This window comes from Ruditapes philippinarum, unplaced genomic scaffold, assembly GCF_026571515.1.
Source record: "Ruditapes philippinarum isolate M1 unplaced genomic scaffold, ASM2657151v2 ctg15440_1_1_1_1, whole genome shotgun sequence".
In the NCBI taxonomy this organism is placed as follows: domain Eukaryota; kingdom Metazoa; phylum Mollusca; class Bivalvia; order Venerida; family Veneridae; genus Ruditapes; species Ruditapes philippinarum.
In genome coordinates, this window is record NW_026861712.1 from 1 (window position 1) to 20,536 (window position 20,536).

Here is a 20,536-nt window from a genome sequence, read left to right on the forward strand (position 1 = left end):
TTCCTCACCTTTTTTGATTCAGAATAACATGAATGATCCAAGCTTTATGGTCACTGTAATTTAAAATTTCTTATATCTGGGGTGTAGCTCCTTATCTTAATGCACCAGATTCTCTCCATATTTTGATTAGAATTTGAAACTGTATCAATGCACAGATAACGTCCACTTTGATATATTAGTATGTTCTGGAAGGCATATGCTTATTTTATATATTCCTATATATTTCATATTCAGATAACATCACATTGTAGTTATTTGTCTGTTTGACAAGTTTTCATCAGCAAGGGCTATTTCGAAAGTTCCTCATTAACGATACCAGACATGCTGGTTTATCAGCGTTGTGCAAGAAAGGGTGTTGCAAAAGTTCAAATGCAGTAGCTCTCTGGGAGGCATCACGCACCAACATTCTCTCCAAGAAACCTTGCAATCTTGGCGATACCTGCAAAAATAATTTTTTAACACTTGTTACAAAAAAAAAAAATTTTAAACTATTTTATCATATACTTTGCTGAATTTGTTATTGTCTTTGTCTTAGTTTTTACTTTGGAAGTGATCAATATTAGGTGAATCATTTCAATCAAATTCAAAATTTGAGCAGTAAGATGTATAGTCAGACAGCAGGCCTTAATGCATAGATCTGTGTTTATTCTGCACAAAAGGTTAAAAGGCAATGTATTTGCTATTTAAAATTAAAAAAAGTATTTTAATTTTTTCTTTCTTCTGAAATTGCTGTTCATATCTTAGCATATTGGTGGATTTCCTTTTGAATTTTTTAATTTGTTGCCCCTAAGTAAAGAATTAAAACAACCGAAGAAAATGAAACTTTCTAAGACATTGTTTGGATTGATTGATGTAAGACAAAAGAACATATTTTACAATCAATATGATATATAAGCACATTGAATTCTCACCTTATGAGCATTTTTAATTTTCGGTGGGGGCATATCTCTGATTCTCCTCATGGCTTGAAGTGGAGGCTCATTAAAGAATGGAGGTTCTCCATCAATCATCTCTATCACCATGATACCTAGTGACCAAATGTCCACCTGTTCACACAAATACAACCAATTAAATCACTGTATTTATAAGAAATGTTATATTATTTTCAATATATTCTAGAGGTCAAAGTTCAGGATCAACTTTTCATTTACTCACTTATGCTTATTATCAATCACATTAATTGCGATGCACTGTAAACTATACACAAACAAAAGTATAAGAGAAAAAGATATTCTAAACATAATAAAATGTTAGCACATATTTCACACAGTTTAGAGGCAGAGACCAGACCACAATTTGACATTTTAATCTAAGAAAAGCAGCCGATTTGTATTTGATACATATTTTGACAACTTCTCAGAATAAACAAACATGGCAGTGAATAGGAAATTAATTGTTAAAGTTATGAAAATAACAATTCATTAATATCATTAACAATTCTCTTTTGTCAATTTACTTATGAAAACAATAGAGCATTTACCTCAGGTCCATACGGTAACCTTGAGATGACCTCTGGAGCCATCCAGTATGGTGTTCCAACCAGTGATTTACGTTTTGGAAGCTCCTGTGATACTTGCGCACAAAATCCAAAGTCTGACAATTTAACCTGAAAAAAAAATTAACTCCATCTTTTACACAATGTCATTTTATAATACCATCAGTAACATCTTTACATTTTCAGGTCATTTGGTGACTTTGAAGAAAAACTCATAATATCCTTCCTTGCATAATTTCAGGTCCATTCGAGCAGCAGGGAAAATTAACCAATCTTTATAATACCCCCATTTCAAGCAGCTTGGAAAATTCCCCAACCTTTGTAACACCAACTTGATATCTTTCTAACATGAATTCTTTCAGAACCCCAAACAGGATTTATATCCATGGCAGTGTGGTGCAAGTATTTAGACGTTGTTTAACTTTTACCAGTTAAATGCAAATATGCATCTATCTTAAATATTACTAAGTGTATAAAGATATATACATCTGCTGAAAATCATTGTTCGGACTTTGAAAAAGAATGATTCCAAAATACCTGTATGAAAGAAATATGATTGTTTCTTTCCTAAAGCATGAATGACCCATGCACAGAATTATTGCTAGATAACCCTTCAAAAAACAGCAGCATTATATTTTTGATCCAGGACACTATATTCTGTTTACTTGTAATATTTGTGTGTTAAATAGCAGAGACATTATAATTTTGTATGTTGCAAATATTTCAAGAATAGACTTTAAAATAATGGAAACAACATTATTTTATTGTTTTTTTATTTCTTGTAACACAATCCTGTAACACAATTTTTTCATGGTTTTATTTCATAAATATGATGCTCAAATTAAGATCTGTAAATATTGTAAGTTCCAATAAGCATTATTTATAAAATTATTACCCAATTTAACATTTCAAGTAAATAAAGGGAGGTAATTAGAAATTATATTCTATAAATTGTAAGTCAAATTTTCCAATAAGAAATGAATGCACATAATGTATTGATTAAATATAATGTGCACAAATATTTGCAGTACACATTTTACATATTCTTCGATGTTTGAAAATTGTTTTATTTACATAATTATATACATATATAATTTTTTGCAAGTGTGCTATACACACAGTAACAATATCAATCACAAAACATACAGGATCTTTAAATATTTTATTAAATATAACTTTAAACATTAGATATAGCTTTAAGTATCAATGAAAAATGAAAAGACAATTTATTCTAAACTAAAGGATTGCTTTCAAGCAACTTCACACAAACCCCTTAGGAACACAAACTTTTCATAAAACTCATTTTATCTCTTCAGAAACAAAAGAAAATATTTATTTACTTTTCCATCATGTGCCAGCAGTATAGAATCTGACTTGATGTCTCGATGAATCACTCCATTAGAGTGTAAAAATGCAAGCGCTTTCAGACAGGCTTTACATACTGTAGCTATCTGCGTCTCATCCATCCTATAATATATCAATAATATTTCATTGTTATATAGTATAATAGAATTTTACAATGATACAATTTTATTAAACTTTCTAGTTCTGTATAAACAAAATACTTTACATACTTATTAAACCCTTTCCATGGAAAATATCTTAAAACAGAATTGTCCATTTTTAAATATTGACAAAATTATCACTATCTAGGTATAAGTTCAAAATAGGTATTGACTGTGTATCAAACCATGCAGACTGCAAAGCATGATCAGACACCATTGATGTGGAGACTTATATCACAGTCTGTACTGGTCTCATCAACAGAAACATTTGCCACCAGCTGACTAGCGGTTACAGTTTAATGATTAGTTCTGTACATGTACAGTTAACTTACAATCTTCTTTCGCTCTTTTTTTCTTCATTATCATACAGGGCGTGCAAAATATGATTTTAACTAACTTGTCTGTTTTATCTATCTAGCATCTTGCTACTATATGTTTTATCAGTAGCATTTTTTTACTTTTACATAATTATAATATACATAAAGTATATTCTGAAAAATTTTCATTTGTCCACAGTAATGAGACTTGGGCAATAAGGAGAATTGATTTTGCCACCTCTGCAGTTTAGAGAATAATGTTATTTAATAATTGTCAGATATCATTAAGTTGACACTTACTTGTTATGTGTGACAATATCTGTGAGTGCTCCCCCTTGCAGGAACTCCATCACAACCCAGAGTTCATCTCCTACCAGGAAACTGTCATACATATCAACTATATGTGGATGATGGTAGTCACGCATTATCACAACCTAAAACAAGATATGTTTGTAAAACATGTATGCCCCCTATCGGCAGCCAATTTGTCATGTGATCAGGTTATTATGCATGACTTCTGACCCAGTGAACAAGCAATTAATAAGGGTTATCTAGTATCTACTGGTCATGACTAGTCACAAGGTAATAATTATTGTGACCCCATAGGTTGTGTGCAGCAATTAAAGTTATTAAAAATCTTACTAAATAATATATACATAAATTTTATGAGTCACATAGGCCTCATTAATGACAGCCAAGTTGTTATATTACATAAGACCTTAAAATGTGTATACCAAAAGCACATAAAAATATCAACCAAGGCAACTTGAGTTATTGGTCAGAAACGGTCATTAAGTACAAGATCACTATGACATTGACCCCTTGACCCCAAAATCAATAGGGGTCATCTGCTGGTCATGACCAATCATCATACCAAGTTTGAAGTTCCTAGGACTAAGGGTTCTTTAGTTATTGATCGGAAACTGTTTTAACCTACAAGGTCAATGTGACCTTGACCTTTGACCCCAAAATCAATAGGGGTCATCTGCTGGTCATGACCAATCATCATACCAAGTTTGAAATTCCTAGGCCTAAGCGTTCAGAAACCGTTTTTACCTACAAGGTCAATGTGACCTTGACCTTCCCCCTTGACCCCAATATCAATAGGGGTCATCTGCTGGTCATGACCAATCATCTTACCAAGTTTGAAGTCTCTAGGCCTAAGGGTTCTTTAGTTATTGATCGGAAACCGTTTTTACCTACAAGATCAATGTGACCTTGACCTTTGACCCTTTGACCCCTAAATCAATAAGGGTCATCTGCTGGTCATGACCAATCATCAATCCAAGTTTGAAGTTCCTAGGCCTAAGCGTTCTTTAGTTATTGATCGGAAACCGTGTTTACCTACAAGGTCAATGTGACCTTGACCTTTGACCCCTTGACCCCAAAATCAATAGAGGTCATCTACTGGTCATGACCAATCACCATACCAAGTTTAAAGTTCCTAGGCCTAAGGGTTCTTTAGTTATCACTCGGAAACCATTTGGTCTACGGACCGACAGACCGACGGACCGACAAGTGCAAAGCAATATACCCCCTCTTCTTCGAAGTGGGGGCATAATAAAATTATATACTTACAGGTTTTTAATAAATTAAAGTGCATTGGTCTACAAAAGCTACATTTTCCGAAAGTACATGTATTTCAAATATTGATGAAAACTATAAAAATGTATCATAAAGATATCATTAGAAATAATATTTCTCGAAAATAAAAATCAATGTTAGTGGATGGACCAATTCACTTCAATAATGGAAATGAGAATTTTTTGGGGTTTTTTTGGGGGGGGGGGGGGGGAGAAGATTTTATTTTCAAATCAGAATACATTTTAGTATAATAGCATGTTTTCCCAATTAACTGGACTGTATTTTTTTAACAATTGATATCCTGGATTCTGTAAGATTACTTGTTGCATTTGACAGCAATAAACTGTAACTGTCAACTTCCCCAAAAAAGTCTCTTAAATTAGTCATAGAATGATGAATGGGGGACACATACACAGTCTCTAATTCATCACCAAGGGGTTCACAACCTGAATTCATATGCTTCTTCCACTTAACATCTTGCTACTACATACTCTTTAAGACTGTAAGCCTGTGTAACTAATATTTACTAAAATAGTGAATATATAATGTTTTATGGTAAGTTCCACAGAAGTACATACCTCATTAAACAGCAGTTCTCTCCTCTGTTGTCGCCTTAAGTCCATTTTCTTCACAGCTACATTTTGCCCAGAATTTCTCTCAGTGGCTATACAAACTATACCGGTAGATCCTTCTCCGATCTTGATGAAATTGTCTAAATTATCTCTAGGGTCACCTGGACTAACAACCATCTGTAATGCTGCTCTGAACTGTAAAACATAAAAGATTTAATACATTTGTACTATTTTTATGAAAAATAAAGTTTATATAAAAACATACTACAATTTTTATAATGTAGTTATTAACTCTCACCCTAATGAAGACTTACGGTAAGCTATTAATATTTGCCACAAGCGTAGTTTCAAGCCAGTTTGCACATCTATGCAGTCAGACTAGGCTCTATACTGTTGGTTGACTAATGACAATGAACAGTTCCAAAACAGAAGCGGAAATGTTCACTTTATGAAATACAACAAGTTAAGGGTTCATTAGATCTTTAACTCACTAAAATTATGAACTTGTCAGCCTTTCTTATTCTTAAAATCTGTAGAATCCATTTACTTTTATAATATCATTTAGTACATCATAGAAACTTTAATGAGGACCAGCAGCATATGGATTCAATTTCTATGACTAATGCACCAAGCTTATTACAGTTCAATCTTGCATATAGATAAATGATAAAAATCATTTTTACAGACAGTCATGCATGCTGCAAAATACATCTTCTCACTGGTGATAATAGCTAATTTATCATCTTACATTTTGTCTGCACTCAACTTGTGCTGTTTTTTCCCCTGCACATACTGACATAAGTAAAGAAGCACTCATAATAATTTGCAACAGTTGTGCACACTTTATCTTTCACTTTTTTTTACATTTTTTTTCAAGAGGTTCGGTTCTTATTAGATGCCAAAATATACCTGAACAGTTACTGCACCTTTTATTATTAATTAAGTTATCACATAAAGTATAACAACAGTAATATCCCATCATCTTTAAACATGCTGGTAAACTTTATCTTAATCCTAACTCCCTACTGTTTTTGTGTAACGAACAGAAACTGTTAACTGTTAATTTCATAGACAAATCTATCTCAACTGATTTTGTGTAATGCAGGATTTGCCCTTCTTTGACATTGAAACTATTCACTGACAACTTTTGTATGGACAACACGACAAACATGCTAGAATAGGTATTTAGTATCAGAATCCTTCTATTATAAGAAGGACATTACAGCAGGCTGTCTTAGGCTTGCTATTTCATAGTAGTAAACAACACAATGTTATATTCACACTGGTACTGAGTGACAAAAGTACTTGGCATACAGTATCTTATAATGGTTCGTGATATTGATAAAATACAGTAATTTTGTAAAAGAAAATCATCAAAATATTCCTGGTAAATGAAATATTGACAAAAATTATAAGCCTTCTATCTTCTTCTGCATGTTAAACATTAATTGGATTTTTATCTAAGCATTTAACTTATAGTCGATCAAATAAGAGTGTTTCTAGCCTGGAACATTAATTTTGTTGAGACTATAAACCAATATTCTATTTTGTTTGTTAATTTTTGAGCCCATAAAATAATTCTATTACAGGAAATATGTAACATTTTTACATCAAGAATACTAGGTAAAATAGCAGATGTTCAACATATCAAATTAGATTAACTTAAAACGATATCTTGCAATTACTGTATTTTCTTCCCTGTTCATAAAAACAAACATGCCACATGTTGATTATATCGAAATATTATATATTTAACATATGTAAACATTGTCAAATAAATGGGAAAAGAATAAAAAAATTATTCAGGGAAAAACGGGATATTTCTGGAGAAAAAAAATATTGTTAAACCTGGTATAAAGGCCACTTAGTTTAGCATATAAAAATGCAGATTAGACTCTTAGTTAAACTAATTATGGGTCATATAACCACTTTCAAGATTTATTGGTGTGGAAAAAAATATCAATGTCGCTCCAGACAGTATTTCAGACAAAAGCAGGCGCCTATAATGAGTGCATAGAATTCTAATTCAGATAATTAATCTATATTATATATTGTATCTGTATACAACAGCTTACCTGTTCATGTGAGAGGCGCTGTTGTTCAGGGAATGGTCCAGGTGAGGGGGAAGGTTTGTGCTGGGGTGATTTAGGTGGGGTTTGGGGACCTTGACCTCTGGGGCCAGGGTGTGGGGGCTGCTGCTGATACTGGTTGCCTGGTACCTGCAGATTGGACATTTTACCACCAGGACTGTGCTGCGGTCCCTGGAACAAAAAAGAAATTAATAATCATGGGAATGATATAAAACGTTTTACTTTTTTATCTTTCTTTCTTTCTTTTTTACATGAAAAATAAGTACATGTTATAAATATAGTTTTATAAATGATTCTTGGTATATTTTATGATTTTTTTTTCAGATTTAAACAGAGAACAAATAGTTACAGTAAGTTAACACTAACATTTTTAACTATCATTATCATTTTTTTATTGTTGATTTATATAAACATTTTTGTAACACATGAAGTTTCCTTAGTAAACAGTTTTACTAAAATGAACAATTTGATGAAAACATTAAATGTCAGCAGAAAATGCCAAATGTTGCAAAATGTACTAATCTGACCTACAAAATTCAGCTGTAAACAAAAACACTGGCCTGTAATAATTGTATAGCATGTTTGGATAATAATAGCCTATACAAATATAAGGCTATTGAATTACTCTCAATTCAGGTAACATTATCTAACAATATGTTAGATGCCATTATTGAACAAGAGGGCCATGATGGACCCTGATCCCTCAACTTGGATCTATTCATACAGAAACAATTCATTGGGTCACATTAAGTGAACACATGGAAAGGGCCTATATTGACCCTTAGGGAAGGATTTAAATACCTTCCTAGAAAACCACAAAGTTATGTCATTTGCAAAATGTCTAAAACTCTGAGCATAAAGTCTCAGAGCAGAAGATTCCAAGTCTGTTTCTGATATAAGTCTAAGTAAATAATGAGATTTCAGGTTCAAGAAACTTTGAACAAATGTCATGATTTATAAAACTTTTGTAAAAGTCCATTAAGGCAATACATACACTACACACAACAGATGTTAGACAATTAGCCATAACAAAAGCTTTTCATTGGCACTTTTTGTTCAGATGATTTAACAAAGATCAACTATTACTTCACTTTGGATTTACTGATGTCCAATAGTAACTGTCATAAATAAAATAAAGTATATGACTGATTGTTGAAGGTGCTGTACTATTTTCACTTTTTAATTGATAAATAAAATGAAAATTTGCGAAGCTTACCCTATCATACTGATGTTGTGGATTTTTAGGCAAACTGTTATATCCCTGCATATTTTGATGTTGTGGTGGCTGCCGTGGTAATGTTCCATTAGAATTAGGGTATTGCTGATTGAACCTTTCGTCAGGATAGCCTTGCATCTGTTGGTGAGGCGGACTTCGTCCACCAGGTGGCATTTGATTGTGCCGAGGCTGTGACATTTCGTGTGGATCTCTTCTCATCATCATATCTCTACTATCATGAGAGTCATTAAGTCTCCTAAAAGAGTCTTCAGACCGCCGGTCTTGCTCGAAACTCTGATCCCTGCTGTTTGGGTGCGAACCTCTGTAATCATCCCTTGGAGGCTGTAATCTAGCATCAGGATATCCGTCTCTAGAATCATATCTGTCATTGGGATAATGATTATCCCGCATGTCTCTAAGCTGATTATTTTTTTCTGGGTACATATTGTTTCTAGGGTCCCTATTATCCCTTCTATTATGTTCTTGATAAGGATCCCGATTTTCCCTATTATAGGGTGGAGGTCCTGGGTACTGAGGGTGTTGGTTCCCTGGTAGACCTCGGTTCCCCATCTGACCATCTTCTGGTACTGGCGGATGATTCTGATCTGGTTGATATTTCCTGCGGGCCGGTGGACTGGTATTTCTTAGTGAATTTGATCTAGCCACCGATATACCCCCAAACATGCCGTTGGGATTTCCTCCATTAAGTTGCAATGTGGAATGTCCTCTTATAATAGTCTGAAACAATGCAAGATAGCAAAATAAATCAATACATTATTACCTAAGAACAAAATCTGTCAACCTGAAATGACAAAAGTTGCTGTCATCTCGCCAAATTGTATCATTGAACCTCTTCATTTAATTCCCAAGACATATCTAGATGCAGGCAGTATAAAGATCAATAAATCAAATCATAATCTGAGTAAATATTTCTCTAGAAGAATTTATCAGAAGAGATTGCCTCCCAGACTTGGATCCTATTCCTACACAAGTCTGGACAAGTCATGACAACCACTTTGATGAGGTTATTCCAATGCTGGACAAGATTCAAATTCCATTCTCTCTTTATTTATCATACATAATTCAGACTCAGATCCAGCAAATACTCATTATCATAAATCCAAACATTTTAAATTGAATAAAATAATGTTAAATTCCATAGTCTGTGATATTTCTGGCATGTTATCTTTTAGTTACAATTTTTTTTTAAAGAAAATTCCCCCTGAACATAAAGGAGGTATTTCTTAATAAGATCATGATTAATGGGGCCTGTTAAGAAATCAAGATAACTTATTTATAATATGTCATCACATAAAGAATTCTCAGACAGATACTTTTAATCTAATTGCTTTTTAAATTATTATGAACATTCTTAACATTTCTAGAGTATTGGTTATGTAGTTATGTTAGCACATTCTGATACTTGGAAAATAGATTTCTGATTAAAATCATAATTTCAAAGAAAAAAAGTTTATAAAATACTGCTGACATATGAAAAACTAATTCATCATTTACATATAAACAACTTTGTCTTACTTAAAGCAGCATGCCCTTAGATTCCTGCTTATTTTCATTTTAAGTTTTCACTATTAATATAATTTTCTTATCTTAAATGCATTTCTTAAATATTGATAAATGTATAACAAAAATAACTGCATAAAATTAACAACAATGAAATAAAGTCTATGAAAAAACACACACTATACCTTAAGAGGTTGTATTTCTACTGGAGTGATACTTGAGGGATCTATCATAGGTCTCCTCCTGTCCGATGTCTCGGCACTAACAATCCCCTGCCATTGTGAGGGCAGACCGACATAGCGGCGCTGCTGGTGGTCAAACCCAGTGTGAACACGATGCTCAAAGTTTATTGGGCCAGATATCTCTGGCTTCTTTTTCTTCTTAAACATGTTATTCTATAATGAACCTGAAAGTACAATGTAGAATGATATAAACATTTATAATGATCAAACAATTTATACTATATGAAAAAGAGCATTTCATGGTAACGAATCCATGATGTTATAACAAAATAGTGCATTTTCTCCCTTATTTACCACAACATACTGCTTTCCAAAGACATCACATACTGGATTTTCAAATATATATATAATCCATGTAATCTGTCAGTGTCATTTAATAAAGTTTCAATGTTTGCAATACCTTGATAAATTAACTCAATTTTATCAATGCTTTAAATTGTTGAATACTGACAATATAAAATGATATTTTATCAACAGTCAATAATCAATAAGACAGTACAGTGATTTCAGCATAAAAAACATCTAAGCATCATACTCAGCTAATTCATTTGGTTCTATTATTACCCAATATGGCATAAATGTCCATCACTTAATTGAGATTGAATGATTCCTCAGAACCAGTACATTGGCAACTGGATAGAACCAGTTAGACAAAACTGGATAAATAAAACAGCAACATTTTATATCCTTAAAACAGCTGGCTGAATGTATAACCAAATATATCAATAATACGTATCAGTAATTAAAAGCCCTACAATATTTGACAGTAATGAGCATGTCTTTAATTATTCTGTTCTATGTGATTACTTTTCACTGTAATCAAGCTGACTGTTTATTGACTTCATTTCACCAAACAACATACAACTAACTCAGTCATCTATTCAGGCTGATGTTTATACCATCAATTAATTCAATTTCTTACCAATTACTGCTGTAACAAATTAAGCAATTACTTCAATATGGGAAGTTGTAAACAATCTTGAATAAAGATTAAACCCTATGCCACAACTTATCTATATGTCATTTTCTATCTTGGTTAATCTATAATTTATTAAACAGCCTCATAACAATTGTTGAGAGGGATGAGAAAGTCAGCATGTTAATGACTAAATGGTTTGAGTGGTCATTTTAACATCAATTTGACAGTTTAATTATAATGTCCCTGTCTCGTCATAGTGATTCAGTCACCATAGTGATTCAGTCCATAATCTCTCACCCTGCTGAATCAATTATAATGGATCTGTGTTTAGAACGGCTTATTTAAACAATCTAAGAGAATTTGATATCAAAATACTTGCAGACACCGGTATAAAATTGGTTCAGACAGCACTAATATTCAAGCTATCACTTTACAGAATGATGGTTTTTGACATTCCCTATTAGGAATTATTGTTTATTAGGATTAAAGTCTTACATTATTTTTTTAGCTTCCTAAACAAAGTATTTTCTACATCATTTCTCCACACTGACACTGGAAATGTCATTATATGGCTTCTCCTCCAGCATTTACTTGAGGAGCAAAACATCTGAAGTGCCAATTAATCAATGCATTAATTGTTTCACACTTATTTTAATAGAACTATAACATTTTATCTTTAAAGCCATCTGACAAAATAATCCAAAATCTCTGGCAGGATACATATACATAGTGGTTCTGGGTGATTCAAAGCCAGGAAACATTACCACTCAGCCATGGAGACCGTATTTCTATCACTCCTTTTTTCAAATTGACAATTTTCTGCCATCAGAAACAGTATCAAAGCATTCAAAACTTTATATGCCTTGTTCAAAGAATTTAAGATTTTCAGAATTTCCCCAACATGTTTATACACTGGCACTTCTACATAAACAAATTCTCCTTAATTCTTATGTTAATAAACAATAAATTCTCAAGGAAACATCTCAACAATTTCTCTGGCATGAGAAAGCTAAAATGCTAATTATTCAACAAAATAAAGAGCAGCAGCATCCTCACAGATGTTAAGGAAATCACTTAGCAAATTAAATGGCCAGATAAAAACTCTAAAAGGTGGTACAACAGGCATGTACATTAAACAATGTGACATGCATGTAATAGGCATGTATACAAAAATATAAATGTAAATTTTACATTAAGAAAAGTATTCAAAAATAAAACAAAACTAAAATCTTGCCTTTAAGGCCTATTTCCCACAAAGATTACAAATAAACCTATAGTCTTTCAACCACAAATTGCCCTATTTATTTATTTATGGCAATACACAAAGTTAAGCTGATTTTGTATTCATGCTTGGCTATTGGACTTTTCTTTCATGTTAGTAAATTGTGACAATTTGAAAAAGCGTGCCTGGCTAATTGATACTGAATTATCTATGTTAGTAACGAATGGAATGTGGCCACAAGAATGTCTTAGCTGTTAATTAAGTGTACTCTTATTGGACACTAATGTTTCAATATTAAGTCAAACGTAATTGTATATCATGAGTATAAATTGTTTAAAAAACACAAGCAAATGGTAATTATAAATAAAACTAATTAACAAAGTATTATTGACACAATTAATTTGTTATGAAAAACCAATTTAACCATCATTTTTTTTTTTAAGTCAGAGTCCTAACTTGTATGTATAATTATATTTTGAATATCATAAATAATGTTATTAATTTACTCAAGTATTCATATTTCTCAAAATGAACACCCCTGAAAAAACGAACAGACATTTAAAGCAAAGCAGGTCCATTACAACAATCAGATGTGGAAACAATGTAAAGTACATCAAAGTTCAAAAATAATCTGCAGTGCATGACATAGTCCAGCCTCCCTACTTTACAACCACAGATAAACAAAGTCATGCTAAAGATACAAATGCTCAAATTGCAAGCATAATGTATTATAATGATACCATGCATCATTAAATGTGAAATTGCATGTTTAAGTTTGTGACTACATAAAAAAATCAATGGTTAATATACTGTTAATGTGTTTGAAATACTTAGAAATTGCAAGTCATTCACCATTTACAACAAAATATTCACCACATAAGTTTAATGGTGTTTTACTGGGTGTAAATTAATATTTTCTTGCATTATTAATGACACTGTGTCAAAAAAAGGAAAGTAATTTTGAAATTATCAAATAATATTAGGTGCATATTATAAAATTATATTTTTATAATCATTATAATTACTTGTTCTATTAATAATTACAATATTACAGCTAAAATACTTTTTCACACAAAAAAAGAATATTTTACTGAAAATGCTCAAACTAAAATAAATATCTATAAAAAATGCAATTTATAATAAACAGGAATCTTAAAACAATAATATAATACCTTTCATCTAAGATAGTTTAGGAGTCAATTCCTCATTGAAATATCATATTTTATTTTTCCTTTTAAAAAAAATCCCTCTTGTCACACCACAACTTATTATCCACACTGTAAATACCAATACCAGGTTCAGATGCAGTACAGCACAGTTCATGTAAAGGGAAAAGTTTACAATAGAAAACTTAAGATAACACTAGTTATCAACAAACAATAAAGAAAGCCACACAAACTACTACAGTATTAGATATTTGAGCAGATGTAATCAGTAAGGGTAACCAATGAGAAGGAAATAAACTTGACAGGAAAGAAAACATCCCACTTTCTAAACAAGCTTCATACAAGCCCAGTAATAAGCTCTCAGAGAGAAAACAGGTGATTAGGCTAATCAAACTGTCCTGTTCATTTATAATGGTAACTCTCTTGATAAGGGTGCTCTGGATTTTTTTTCTGTTTCAGGTCAAATCATATGTTGGAATCATAAGACTTTTATTGATGTACATAAATCTGAAATCAGTGCACCTTTTCTAAATTGTATGATACCCATACATACTAAATTTAACTAAGACTGAGACAAATTTAATTACTAACATGTGCTTTGAGGTATAATGGATTAACTCAGAAAACTGTTAAGTCAAACATTGAACCATATACAGAAAAAATCAGTGAAAATTTTTAATCTGTATTTTAATTTTTTTTTTACAAAATATGAGGAACATGCAACCATAATACTCATCTATATTAATTAGTAAACAAACTTTTTAAGGAACTTTGAAACTGTGCTACTTGTACTTTTAGTTTTAACCCTTTGTCATTTTCTATATTTTCTCCATTCTTAATTCTTTATGAATTTTATTATGTTTTATAGTTAAAAGCTTAACTTGGCAAATCAAGGCTTTTTATCAAATAATTTGAGCATTGGAGTGAAAAGGTCAATTTATCAATTATGATAGAGTCAAGTGGTGATTTAGATGGTCATGAAGATAACAGTTTATGACATATACAAATAAATCAGAAAAAAGTAAACATTCAAATCTACAAACACTTAAAACAATAACTCCTTCACATCACTAAATACAATAAAACAAACAAGAGCTGTCGGTAGGACAGCATGCTCGACTATTCTTAGTGCTTGATAGTAAAAAAAATGCCTGATACAGTTACCTCCTCCTGTTTACAGGTTGGGGTCATGATGGTGAACAAGTGTGCAAAGTTTCAAAGCCATATGTCAATGGACTTTGAAAATATTTGAACTATTACAAAAACTTTAACGTAAATTCTAAGTCGAAAAAGGGGCATAATTCTGTCAAAATGCTTGATAGAGTTACCTCCTCCTGTTTACAGGTTGGGGTCATGATGTTGAACAAGTGTGCAAAGTTTCAAAGCCATATGTCAATGGACTTTGAAAATATTTGAACTAGTACAAAAACTTTAACGTAAATTCTAAGTCGAAAAAGGGGCATAATTCTGTCAAAATGCTTAATAGAGTTACCTCCTGCTGTCTACAGGTTGGGGTCATGATGTTGAACAAGTGTGCAAAGTTTCAAAGCCATATGTCTATGGACTTTGAAAATATTTGAACTATTACAAAAACTTTAACGTAAATTCTAAGTCGAAAAAGGGGCATAATTCTGTCAAAATGCTTGATAGAGTTACCTCCTCCTGTCTACAGGTTGGGGTCATGATGGTGAACAAGTGTCCAAAGTTTCAAAGCCATATGTCAATGGACTTTGAAAATATTTGAACTATTACAAAAACTTTAACGTAAATTCTAAGTCGAAAAAGGGGCATAATTCTGTCAAAATGCTTGATAGAGTTACCTCCTCCTGTCTACAGGTTGGGGTCATGATGGTGAACAAGTGTGCAAAGTTTCAAAGCCATATGTCAATGGACTTTGAAAATATTTGAACTATTACAAAAACTTTAACGTAAATTCTAAGTCGAAAAAGGGGCATAATTCTGTCAAAATGCTTGATAGAGTTACCTCCTCCTGTCTACAGGTTGGGGTCATGATGGTGAACAAGTGTGCAAAGTTTCAAAGCCATATGTCAATGGACTTTGAAAATATTTGAACTATTACAAAAACTTTAACATAAGTGGTTACGCCGACGCCGACGCCCGGGTGACTGCAATAGCTCTACTTATTCTTATCGAATAGTCGAGCTAAAAAGAAATCCCCAAAAACATTAGAAAACCAGGTCTGAAATTTTTGCATATTCCAAAAAAAACCATTTACTATTAATAAGCTGTAATCGACAAAGTTACCCTCAGTAAAGGAATGATGTGTCTTATTATATCATTTCTTTTCTATCAACAAATATAAATGTCTCACTTGTCTTGAAATACTTACTACAAATTATTTTAGTTCAGTTAAATTAAATTTTAAAGTATCCTATAGATATATAATTATATAAAAAATACTCAATACAATTTCAGCAGAATCTAAACAAAAGATAATTTATTCTTTAACAGATTATAATGCTACTTATTTATTAAAAAAACTTAAGACTAAAATTTCTCTTAATTTTCCGTTATTGCAATTTGACAAAGGCTACTGATTGTTAAAGTCCTTACAGTGTCCAAAAATTCAAAGTGCTGAGAAATTTTTTTCAATTTTCAAAATTTTAATCACTGATATCACTTTCTATGAATCTAAAACAGGTCAGTTTTTGTTCAACAAAAGGAGCTTATTCAGATTCCATTAGTAGGGGGAGATAACTATACACATTTTTGTACATTAAAAAGGACATAGCAATAACTATGTAGCTAACATGGTCTTTCTGCTAGATGTCAGTGCATACCAGTGAATACAAGAGACAAAAACATTTTAGGATAGTCAATAAAGCAGCAGTGTTAAACCTTAATCTATCTAAAGTCAGTATAATGGACTTGCCCTTTGTTGAAATTTGCCCATGCCATTGTAATTTAAAGGGATTTCAGGAACATTGCATCTTACATGAATACATAGCCTGGTATAACCTAGCAAGATACTTGAAAGAATGCAATGTGACTCAAATATACAGCATTAATGATAAAAGTATCAACCCAAAGTCAGCATATATTTATCCACTCTGACCTAGAGAACTAAACCCTTTAATATCATTTATGAATTTTGCAGATTTCAGTTCCTGTAAAAAAATACCTATATTAAAAATACTGTTAGAGAAAATAAGAACCTAAGGTAGAAAGTAAAAACAGAGAATGTGGACTATATCATACAATAAATCAATGATTAGTTACAAGGATCTGAAGAGGCTCCAGATGGTGTTCTCTCTAAGAGTCTGACAGCTGCCTAGGTCTGCTATAACACTTGAAACATGAAAAAATCACAATCTCTCAGATACACTGGCACCATTCACAGACCAGGTGAACACAGCACACTTCTTACAAGCGCTGACATAGATTTTGCAACTCTGCTGGCATTTTTGATTGATGTATCTTTTTGATATTCTAGCTAGCAATGACGATCAAAGGCAATAATGTTATATAATTTCAGAATATAAAATAGCTGGCTATCGGTTAACATTTTAGACATAACATGATCTTTACATAAAGAATTCATCTTTGACAAAAAGTTTAATTCTTTGACAAAAACTTTCATGTTTTTCATATCTTAAACCACTTTTTTTCAAGGACTATAGAGATACAAGCAAATTCGTTGAATTTATATCCCCCGCCGAGTACTGGTTATCATTAACACAACAACTGAAGACATAAGGCTTTATTTATATATTAATCATGGCATAAACAGTAATATTCTTTGAACTTGATAAATATTCAGGGAAATAACAGAGCCATAACTTTGTGTTAAATAGTAAAATCTGGAAATGCTAATGAGATGTATGCATACTACATAACTAATCAAGGGCCATAAATCTGAGTTATAAGTATCTGACTGGAACAAGGCGACTATATGCACATCTCCTCTTAGTATCCCATAAAGTTTCATTGAATTCCAGCCGGTGGTAGCAGAGAAGTAGCGAGGAAACAAATATTTTTCTATATGGATACTGCATAACTAATCAAGGGCCATAACTCTGAGTTAAAGTGTCTGACTGGAACAAGCCGATGATAAGTGCATCTCCTCTTGGTATTGAAGGTTCCCATAAAGTTTTGTTGAATTCCAGCCAGTAGTTGCAGAGAAGTAGTGCGGAAACGATTTTTACTCTATATGCATACTACATAACTAATCAAGGGCCATAACTCTGAGTAAAAGGGTCTGACCAGAACAAGCCGACGATATGCGCATCTCCTCTTGATATTGATGATTCCCATAAAGTTTTGTTGAATTCCAGCCAGTAGTTGCAGAGAACTACTCCGGAAATGATTTTTACTCCATATGCATATTGCATAACTAATCAAGGGCCATAACTCTGAGTTAAAGTGTCTGACCCAAACAAGCCGACGACATGCGCATCTCCTCTTGGTATTGAAGGTTCCCATAAAGTTTCGTTGAATTCCAGCTAGTAGTTGCAGAGAAGTAGCGCGGAAACGATTTTTACTCCATATGCATACTGCATAACTAATCAAGGGCCATAACTCTGAGTTAAAGTGTCTGACCGGAACAAGCCTACGATATGCGCATCTCCTCTTGATATTGATGATTCCCATAAAGTTTCGTTGAATTCAAGCCAGTAGTTGCAGAGAACTACTCCGGAAACGAAATTCGGGCGGACGGACGGTCAGATGCGCATCTCCTCTTGATATTGATGATTCCCATAAAGTTTCGTTGAATTCCAGCCAGTAGTTGCAGAGAACTACTCCGGAAACGAAATTCCGACGGACGGACAATGCCAAAACTATATCCCCCTCCCGATTCCATCGGCGGGGGATAATAAAAACTTTCTTCTTTATTGAGTATCTATTAATTAACAAAATTTTAAACAATGAAAGAACTATGAAGGTACAGGGTTTTAGAGGATTCCCTAAACAAATTCTGCTTAAATGTACCATAGTGGCTTAAATGTACCACATCATAAAACTTTGTAATATTTTGACTCACACTGTATGTCATTAACAATAGTGCATGGTTTTTGTACAATGGGAGTCAAAATTCAAACCTTGTAAATTTATTTAAGTCACTCACATAAAGTTTGCTGGTGGACAAAAATGCAAAATTCTAGCCCTGGAGTATGTAGACAACCTGAAACATTTAAATTATGATCTGTAACTTAACAGTAATCTCATTGAGCAATTCTCAATTATTGAAATTTATCCTTTTCCAAGCTAATACAGAAAAAAACAGATTTTGGTGTTAGTCATATCTATGCTCCCCATGAACACGTATACTACTGAAAGTCTTTTTTTACTGGGGGTTCCCAACTGCTATAATGATGTGTGCACAAAATGTTAGGGAATAAAATACTTTGGATAAACCAATGTGCATTATTTCAGTTGTTGTATTACATAAATTCCTGTCAAGATTTCAATTTAGTTATTAATGTTCTTATGTGTGTGCAAAATGCGAAATTTTGATATCTAGTACACACTATGCATGAGTTATTGAGCAAGAGTATATTGAGGCCTGTAAGGAAGCATTTTGAGATTCAGATAATCTTCAGATTTGTTTGGAGGGAAGGAAACAAGGTCTTGCAATATAAATGTAGTTTCTGTTTCTCTGTTTTCTTAGGCATGATTCTAGCATTATTTCTATTGAGGACTATCCACATAGAATGGCACATGAGTGTCACATTGAAGGTTCCATGATCGTGGCCGTATGAACACATTTGCTGATTAGGGCTGCAACGATTCACCAAATGTACAATTTGATTTTGATTCCAGGCACACTGATTCCCTAATATTTCGATTTGATTCATGTCTGATTACTACTTTTTGTCTTAAGCTGATAATCCTGCTTATTTGCTGTAGAAAACTGAGCTGCCCTTCATATAGGTTTTTTTTCTTCATTTCTTTAGTTGTATAACCATTTTCTCAACTTATTTGAATTTTCATCACTAGTAGTGTTTATGAAAATAAAAAGTGGTTTATTTGGAAAACAATTTTAATCAAACAAACTACACAGTAGAATGCCTAGTTCACTTACATATCTGACTTTTTTTTATGAACTAAAGCTAGGCTTTTTAAACACATCAACACCTGCCAGTGCTTTCTTTTCATGTGTTGCAGCAAGTTAGTTGTACACATGACATGCCAGCAAAACATATCTTACATGTTGCTTTGTTTAATTTCTTACTAATGCGAAACCCAAAGCATTCCTACATATTTTATTTTTAAGTTTTGTTTGGGGATTTTTGAGATTTAACTTTTCTACTTTGGAGTTTGAAGCCATTCTGATCTGCTTACTGAAAATACAACATCAGGTGCTCACTGATTGGCTGACCAAGTTAAGTTAATCAATTGTATGTTACATGATAAAGTGGTACACTAGTCAGAGAGGAACATTTTTTGGTTGTGAATCAAAATTTAATTGATTATTGAAATTGTTATAGTTAAAGTAGACATCAAGATCGGTGCCCACAAAAAGTGGTTTTCCATTCATCCTAATGTATCGTTGCACCTTTTCAGCTAATATTTATAAATCCAAAATTCTACATATCCTGACTTTAATTTTTTATAATCCTTCAGTCAGCAGCTTGAACTTCCAGCAATCATCCAAGAACAGGTCTAATCAAACTAAGCCTGCAACATTGGAAACTGAGGTCTGCAAAATTTAAATTTTGGTGTTTT

The 20,536-nt window shown here is 32.5% G+C and overlaps 1 protein-coding gene across 1 annotated transcript; it reads right to left on the bottom strand.

Annotated features, from left to right (window-relative positions):
- Nucleotides 1–6: 6 nt before the first annotated feature.
- Nucleotides 7–14,008, bottom strand: LOC132716578 (serine/threonine-protein kinase PAK 4-like). Its single transcript, XM_060699883.1, has 10 exons — nt 13,856–14,008; nt 10,486–10,706; nt 8,780–9,517; nt 7,549–7,734; nt 5,480–5,668; nt 3,618–3,751; nt 2,836–2,962; nt 1,481–1,606; nt 912–1,046; nt 7–439 (listed from the first exon to the last, which is right to left on the bottom strand). Exons 2-10 carry the CDS (start codon nt 10,687–10,689, stop codon nt 278–280), a joined length of 2,001 nt encoding a protein of 666 aa, XP_060555866.1. The 5' UTR covers nt 10,690–10,706; nt 13,856–14,008; the 3' UTR covers nt 7–277.
- Nucleotides 14,009–20,536: the final 6,528 nt, after the last annotated feature.

Bases quoted from the DNA above. Each gene is read 5' to 3' on its own strand.
- LOC132716578 (XM_060699883.1), bottom strand. From the start codon at position 10,689: ATGTTTAAGAAGAAAAAGAAGCCAGAGATATCTGGCCCAATAAACTTT. The intron at 5,669-7,548 runs GTAAGCTGTTGT...TATGTTTTACAG, and splicing joins AGCGCCTCTCACATGAACAG to TTCAGAGCAGCATTACAGAT. The intron at 2,963-3,617 runs GTAAGTGTCAAC...GATATATTATAG, and splicing joins GATATTGTCACACATAACAA to GATGGATGAGACGCAGATAG.